Below are 8,602 nucleotides of genomic sequence, written 5' to 3' on the forward strand. Positions count from 1 at the left end.
AGCCAGAAACACTTTGTTTGAGAAACATTAAGTATCATTCTGTGCCTTTAATTAGGGTCAGTACTTAGAGGGTTGGTACATTTCCATCCCGTATATTAAGAAATGCTTACTCATTGTTAGTAATGTCAGCCATATCACTCAACAACTGATGAACTCAACTTAATGTACCAGGACTTTTTATTTTCTGATACTTACTAGGTTTTAACAGCCACTCTCTTCCTTGTTTGTTTTTTCCCCTTTTTTCCAGATAACGTGCATTTTCAGAACTCAGCACAGATTGCTAAAGCTCTGGTTGACGCACAGGTGGATTTCCAGGCAATGGTAGATAACATCAGACTATTTTCCTTTTTCCTATTTTCTTATTTATCTACTTGATAATTCTGTTAAGCAGTTTATCTAACATTTGGTGACATTTTTAACAGCTCAGTTTAACCCAGTGAGTTCCAAACACTGATGTAGGTATCATTTTTCAGTGCTTACAGAAAACTAGCTGCCAAACATGTTGCGTTCTATTTTGTCCTTCCAGCTGCTTCTGCACATGGTCAGTCTCTTATTTGCAAAGAGTAGTTTGGAGCCCTGGAAAAATAGAATGAGAAACCAGTATATATGCCTCTTCCTAGGTCTGTCACTATATAATAAAAGAGGAGCTGCCTTCAGAAGCTAGAGGTGCCACCACAGGGGCTGATCATGTCAATCACAGGCAAGGGAAGAATGACCAGGGAAAAAAGATGAAACATCTAAGCACTATGTCTGCAGTAGAAACAAATAGGTTATTTGGGTATTCTGAGTAGGGTGGCAGGGGCAGAGAGAGGAGTAGAATAGATGCAAAGTTGAAAAGGATGAATGAAGAACATAATGCAGAAAGAACAAAACAATAGGTACATTTACAGGAGACATTTACTATGGATTTATCTAACTAGCTCTGCAGTAAATGTCTTGGCATCTACACACACAGTGCTATTAGGGTGGAGTAAGCTAATTAACTCTGCTGCAGGTTAGTACTTGTAAATATAAGTACAATCTTACTGTGGAATTTTTTAGTCTTCGACAGCATATGCATACTCAATGACTGGGTTGGCTGGAGTACTAGGGTGCTTCAGAATTGGGGCTGCCTTGCAGCTAGCCCTGCACTGGAATACCCTCATGGCTCAGCCAGGCCCCCTACAGCATGTTGAACCAGGTTGGAGCAACCCCAGGTTGGCAGGCTGACCCTGAGGCCCTCTGGCAGCTGGGGCTGCCCTGATCTAGCTCAATGTGCTGCTGTCCCAGATATATGTTCAAACGTGGCACCGGGGAGCAATAAACCCTCATGCAATATGCATCAGACTTTATTGCTGCACCCTAATAGCATGTGTAGATGCACCCACTTAATCTATGCCAGGCTCTACTGCTGCTATGCCCTTTGTCCCTGGCCTAACACCCACTGTATTTGCTCAATGACAAGTGCTTGAACCTGATCCCTGTCCTTTCCTGTTCTGCTTCTTCCCCATTTTCTGAGTCCATGAGGTCTCAAACACATGAGACTACAGGAACTCCTGCAGAGCTATGGTTTATTGGTTTACAAAAGAATATGAATCCTTGAGTAGGCTCCAAATATCCTGAATTCCTCATGTGCCCATCAGAATTATGCTGGTTCTCTTGCAACTATACAAGAGAGAGAAGGATCTGGCTTTAAAAAATGCATATTTTTTACATAAAAGACATAAGTCTGTCTTGTCAGTGACCCAGTTGCTAAGATCATGCAGCACATGTCAGAGTCACTTCCCTGGGGACATCTGGAAGTCTGCAGTTTTTTGCCTGACTTGATGCAACTAACTTGGCAGTTATGGGACATTGACTCTGACTTAAAGATGATTTAGAAACTTTGTTCAGTCAGATGAATAAAATGGAAATGCCTCAAAAATATATAACAAAATGGGAAAAGATTTAGCAAAATCTATCTATTTGTTTTTGTGAAGCATCTAACATCTTATGCTAATAAAGACCTGCTGTGAGATTGCTTAGTTATAATAGGACTGAGCAATCAAGTAATTTTTGTTATTCTTTTTCAGTGGTACACTGATCAGAACCATGCAATACCTGGCCTTTCAAGGAAACATCTCTATACCCACATGACCCACTTCATCAAACAGTGTTTCTCTCTTCTGGAGTAACCTGAGTGTTCAGCATAAGGGATCCTGAATATTGCTAGGAGCATAGGGTGCCTTGAAAGAATGCAGTTGCAACTCTGGCAAGATTAAATCTATTGTAAAGGTGGATTAATAATTAAGGATTAAGATTTTATTTTTGCCTTTACATCCATAATTACTACTGTATATTAGCAGAAATGCTAATACATGTTTTGGCGCAATTAACACCTGTTTGCTTGAAAAAATAAAATCAAAATTTAAAATATGATGTACTTTTATTCTCATGTTGCATACAAATCAAGTTCCAGATTCTGGTTTATGATGAAGAAAAAGGAGCTCATTTAGGAAAAAAACTTGTAAAGCCAGATGAATATGGTTGCTCAGTGATGTGGACAAGGACAAGAAAGCAGTGTGATTAATTAATGTCCTGGAAGCACAGATCTGGGGCAGAACCCATCAAGGTGCGATCCTCACAAGGTTTGGAGTTACAGCTTGGACAATCAGCCTGAAACTTGTATGTGTGTCCAAATTAAACTGTAGTTACTTTGAAAATAAGTTTAAAATGATTTGTGAAAGAGAGGGTTTCTCCTGAATGTCTAAGTGCTTTCTACCATGGACCAAGTTAGTATCACTGAGCTCCTAGATTTGGTCTGGACTAAAATGTAAACATTCAGCCATGCATGAAAAAATTATTTTTGTTTTCTAATTTTTGAAACTCAAGTATAGGCTCAGTATAGGTGACTCTGTATTTGTAATTCTTTTATTACAACCATATTTGCCTCCCTTATTCAGAAGTTATTAGCCACAACAGCCTCCTTCAAATCCCAAATCAGAACATCAGTGCTTTAAATTAAAACTCAAGTGCCATTCACCTACAAACTGAAAGATAGTGTAAAAATATTTAGATGTTTATTGCTTTTTTCAGATATTCTTAAATCATTTAAAATATTTTTAGTAGAACAAGGCCCTGTGAGACAGCATCATGACTCACCACTGCATGACTCTGCCTTTGCACCAGAATAACTTCACTGAACTCAATACTTCTAAAGCAGCAGTACGGGGTGGGCCTAAAAGTTTTATAGGCTCTGCTTTTAAGACTTGATTTACTGTCCATGACTGGGGGATAGTGACTTGCATGGAACCCTTATGAGCACAGACTAGATTTCATAGATTTCATAGATGTTAGGGCTGGAAGGGACCTCGGAAGATCATTGAGTCCAGCCCCCCGCCCGAAGGGCAGGAAGTCAGCTGGGGTCATAGGATCCCAACAAGATAAGCATCCAATTTTCTCTTGAAGGTGTTCAATGTAGATACTTGAGCCACCTCTGATGGCAGGCTGTTCCAGACCTTGGAAATTCTTCAGTAAAGAAATTCTTCCTTATGTCCAGCCTGAAATGGTCTTGTAGTAGTTTATAACCATTCAACCTTGTCTTCCCTTGGAGTGTGGCATTTCAAGGTTTCAGAGTTGGATATTCAGAAAGCAACTGAATAAAAGTGAGGAAAGTTATGAAAAATGAAATCTTTAAGCCAAAGGAAAATGAACTGGGCATGCTCAGATTGACAAAAAGGAAGCAAGAAGGGTGATGTAAGTATCTAAATGTAAGCAAAGTGGGGTGTCTATGGGGGATGCTTTATTGTGCAGTAGACTTATATACTGTACAGTAACATGTCACCATCTACATGTGTGCACATTTAATGTACAGTACATTAGTCTACTGGGCAGTTAGTTAATACCCATAAATACAGGCAGTAAACCAACTGCACAGTAGATACTGCACAGTAGCACATGTGTAGATGCTGGCTGGGAGCAAATTTGTTGCTGGTCAGCTCCTACACTAGGGGGTCACAGCAGATGGGGTACTCCTCCAGTTCTAGCACTACTCAGCTCCCAGCTTCCCCCAGAAACTGGAAGCCAAACAGTGCCGAAACGGGGTAGCTCTCTGTCCTCAACCCTCCACACTGCATCCCAATGCTGCTCAGCTCCTGGCTCCCCACAAGAGCTGGAAACTGAGCAGTACTGGGAATGGGGAGCTCCCTGCTTCTCTGCACAGCCCAGAGGTGGCCAGAAACTGTCCCGTTCTGGGCCAGGTCCCAGCCAGCTCGGCTTCATGAAGAGATCTCCCCACAGCTTGGAGCTGGCCAGGAACTGCCCCATTCTGAGGCAGGTTCCAGCCAGCTCTAGCTGCACATGGAGAGTTCTTACCATGCAGCCTAAGGCTGGCTGGGAACTGCCTGGGAACTGCTTCAGAATAGTTCCCAGCCAGCCCTGGATTGTGCAAAGGAAACCCCGCTGTGCACAGGGCTTGTCCCCAATGTGTACAGAGTGGGAGAGACCTGCAACATCAGCTGCCTCCTGACCCCGCTTCACATCAGGATCCCTCCTGAAGTGTATACGGCCAGGAGATAGCTGCTGCTGCAGCCAGCAGAACTCTCATGCCCCCATGTGCATGGGGACTGCCCCATGTTCCCTGCCAACCCCTGGGCTAGCACCCAGGAAGAACTTGGAGCTCCCCTTGGCTACTGCTTCAGAAGGCAGAGCAGAGTATAAGGAGCCCTGTACCAGGCTGCTCCCATTGGGAGCAAATCTGCTTCCAGGAGGGAGCATATGTAGATGTGCTCTGGGTAGGTTTACTTCACAGTAAGTAATTAAATTAATGGCATGTGTAGACATGCCTGGGATGTTGTAAGCTGACAGATATCTATTAATCTTGCAAATCAGTGAATTTGGAATTACTGGAGGAAATTCTTAAAATAAAAGACTGGATTTTTTCTGTACAATGCCTACTGCAGTGGGCTTCTTGCCCATGCTTGGGGTGCCCAGGCACTACCACAATGTAAATAAATAACAGCCATAATTAAAGACAGTATGAAAAAAGAGATGCCAAGAGTGGTTGTGAATCACTACTACTGGAGATATTCTACCGTAGACTAGGCATTCATCCATAAGAAGTGAAATCAGTCCTTGTGTAACATGGGAAAATAGACAAGAGGTGCATTGACATGAGACACTTACTGCAGAGTTACTCTAATAACTCTGCAGTAAAGCAGTAAATCACAGTCTACAAGAATGCTGTTATTAGGCCAGAGTAAACTAATTAACGGTGCTGTAGGATAGTACTGCCCAACACAAGTACTATTATACAACAGAGTTATTTACCCCACTGCAGCGCACATGTAGACAGTGACCAGGGCTGCTGGGCATGAGGGTGCTATGGTGTCGGGCTGCCTGCTGGTGAGCCCTGTAGCACTCTCATGCCCCAGCCAACCCCTTCCTAGCATATTGAGCTGGGGTAGAGCAGCCCTGAACTGGCAGGCTGACCCCATGGGCTCCCTGCCAGCTAGGGCTGCACCACCTCAGCCTAACATGCTACAGTCCTGGGTGCACATGTAAATACTGCACCTGGGAGCAATAAATTCCAGTGCAAACTGTGCAGGACTTTATTGTGTCCAATTAATATCACATTTAGACGAGTCTGCTATGATTTACTATGAGGCCAATATAAAGTAGAAAATGTTATCTCAGACTTCTTAGGATCTCAATTAATTACTGTACTGCACCAGACCAGTGCTCCATCTTGCATAGTACCCTCTCTTGGATAGTAGCCAGCACCAAAGGCTTCAGAAAAAGGTGTGAGATACCCAGAAACAGGCTATTACAGAAAAAACTTCTTACTAATCTCCTTAGATAGAGGTTGATTTCAATTTCTTTGGCTAGGGACAGACATTCAAGAAGCCTGAGCCTGAATTGATTTGTAATCAGACAGATATTCTCTGAGGAAATTCACACATGTGCCTGCAATGACTCAGGCTAGAAGCTGGAGGGCATTAGAGCAGCCTTCCCTTCCAGAGTGCTGAGCTGGCAGGGGTCATGATCAGGCCCTGGCAGGACCTCTGATTAGGGAGGTCTGCCTGCACCATCCCAGGCTTTTCCCCACTGTCTGCTCAAGGGGCGGGAGTGTTGCCAGACCCCAGACTCCTGCTAGCACTGTGAGGCAAAGAGGGGTGTGCAGTGCATGCATCTGGTGATGATACAGAGCTTTTCAATCTCCCTCCCTGCTTCTTTATACTGTCTGCAGCAAACTGATAGACAAGTAACACTAGCAAGGAACTGATAACAGCGTTTTTAATAGCTTCTCTCTGTTAGTTGAAACTCTTCTTAAACAGCAACTGACCCATTGATTAGTTCCAAAAATCCCTAAGCAGTCATTGTTCTGTCTGCCTGTCCCAGTGAAATTGGAGACATGCACACACAGAAACCTCTCAGCATTAAGTTGCATACCATGTGCCTAGGGTCTGTGGGGCTGGGGTCTGTGCTGTGGGAGATGGAAGGGAGGGAGGAATAGGGGTGTTCCTGCTTGAGTAGCGATGTGGGAGTGGGGGGATAGGGCAGGGAAAAGCCAGGCAGACCCTGCTGTACCTGCAGTCTCTGCCAGAGCTCCAGCAAGGGAGCAGAGGGAAGGGGCCAGGCTCTTCTGGGGGATGCTGGTGGTGTCTGGTTTATCTTAAACCAGCAAGGGATCCAGGACAGACATTGCATAAACTGGTTTGACTCAAATCAGTTAAGTCTGATAGTGCATTCAACCAAGTTTATCTCAAACTGGTTTAAGCCATTTTCAAACTGTTTTATGTGCACTGAACACCTGTTATGTAACAGGTTTAAACTAGTTTCTGATCACTTAAAGCAGTCCATGTGTAATGTCTGTCCCTAGCCTTTGTGGGAAATCAAATGGCCAAATAATACCACAAGGTTAATCCAAAGGAATTCAAAGGTAGAAGTAACTTTCTATGTACAGTTTCCCTTGTTTTTCTTTAATGGCAATAGCAAATCTGATTTTTGCACACACAAAAATATTCTTCAGACACATCTTTATGTAAATGTAGTTACCAAGCTGTTTGTAATGGTTAAATTGTACTTTGATGGGAAGTCTTCAGAAAATATTCAATTAGTTAAGAGTTTTTGGAAACACTGCCAATTAAGTGATGTTAATAAGCTTTTTGTTGGTGGTGTAATTAAAATTCAGCTGTTCTAATTGTTAAATGAAAAAATTACAGCTCTGAGAAAGTTAACATTAAAATAAGCAAATATAAAATGGGGCTAATTAAATGGTGAGTATATGGCTTTCTCTGTGACAACAGTGTTCTCAATAACGCAAAGATTTTACAAATGAGCAATAAGATTCACTTGAAATTATTAACACTAATTCTTCACTCTGTTAAACTGGTACAACAACGAAGAAACTAATGGAGTGCAGAATCAGGCTCCTTGGGCAAGATTTTGAAAGGTATTTAGGCACATAGATGTAAATAGGATAGTGTAATTTCCAAAAACTATATAGACTGCTAAGTTCCTTCAAAATCATATAGTGTTAGATTCTTGTGGAAAATCCCACTAGATTTGGAAAGCAACTTATTCTCATTGATTTCAATGGCAGTTAGGAAATTATGCACTTTGGGCTTGAATCTGCATCTTTAAATACCCCCAAAACCTTTAAAAATCTGGCCTCTTGCATCAAAACAGATATTGTGACTATTTCCAGTTAAATGAAGCTGACCCAGTGCATCACTGTCAACCTGTATAGGGTTTAAAGACAGAAGCAATAGGTGTTATGGCCCTGTCCAGAGCACTTTAAGGAATGCAGGCATATGAGTAGAGGTGTTTTATTGCCAAGTGGATATGTTATCTGGGGATTATTTTTAATCTTCTGTAGTCCTTGTTTATCTTCTGGGGAAATGGAGCACAACCCTTGCTAGCTGTTAACCTTGCCCTGTGGGAGGAAATATGGGGAATAGACACTTGGAAAAGAAATGCTTTTCTTATATGCTCTATCCACTATTCATATGTTAAATAAAATAGTCACATATTGTGCCATAGTAGGGAAAAGAACTTCAGCTCATACAAGTGCTAGAAATACTCTGAAACATGCATGGGAAGACTCAGGATTTCCCAAAGTGGGGAGCAGGAGCAGCAACTCACACCATGGATGGTAGCACCACCTGCTTCTAGCATCCTTTTACCACCTAGCATGGGCAGATTGCTCCATAGGATGCTCCAGGGACTTCTTTAAAGTCCCTCAAGTAGGTGAAAATTCCCCATCCTTTCCTGCTCATGCTCAGAGATATATGCCCTACCCTCCCTTTCTTCTCCATTCCCTGCCTGTTGCTGCTGTTTCTCTGCTGTCCTGGGAGCATAGGGAAGCTCCAAAGCAAACCGGGCTGTGCATAGGCTGGTCTCTGCTGGGGACAACAGCAGCAGTGTAGCAAGAAAGTAGTTCCCCCTTCCTTCCCATTCCCCACCTCTCCTTTCCACCCCTACTCTCCCCCAGCAAGTGTGAGGAAAGGACACTTACCCACCTATCCCTGATGTTGCTGTTCCTGTCCCAAGCTGAGCCCAGCTGCTGGCTTCTGGCCCTGGCCTTTCCCCATCTTGGCACAGCGGGGAAAACAGAGGTGGCAGAAATGGCTCTGATGCTTCC

At 43.0% G+C, this 8,602-nt stretch overlaps 1 protein-coding gene across 1 annotated transcript in view; it reads left to right on the plus strand.

Annotated features, from left to right (window-relative positions):
- Positions 1–2,395, plus strand: part of LOC109323091 (prolyl endopeptidase FAP-like) — a 59,713-nt gene extending 57,318 nt beyond the window's left edge. Inside the window, exons 25-26 of the mRNA XM_019554504.1 lie at positions 248–321; positions 2,052–2,395. Of these exons, the coding sequence (XP_019410049.1) occupies positions 248–321; positions 2,052–2,153 (176 nt within the window). The 3' untranslated portion in view covers positions 2,154–2,395. The remainder of the gene's footprint in view (positions 1–247; positions 322–2,051) is intronic.
- The last annotated feature ends 6,207 nt before the right edge of the window (positions 2,396–8,602 follow it).

The sequence above is a fragment of the Crocodylus porosus genome, unplaced genomic scaffold, assembly GCF_001723895.1.
Source record: "Crocodylus porosus isolate Cpor-Errol unplaced genomic scaffold, CroPor_comp1, whole genome shotgun sequence".
Classification (NCBI taxonomy): domain Eukaryota; kingdom Metazoa; phylum Chordata; order Crocodylia; family Crocodylidae; genus Crocodylus; species Crocodylus porosus.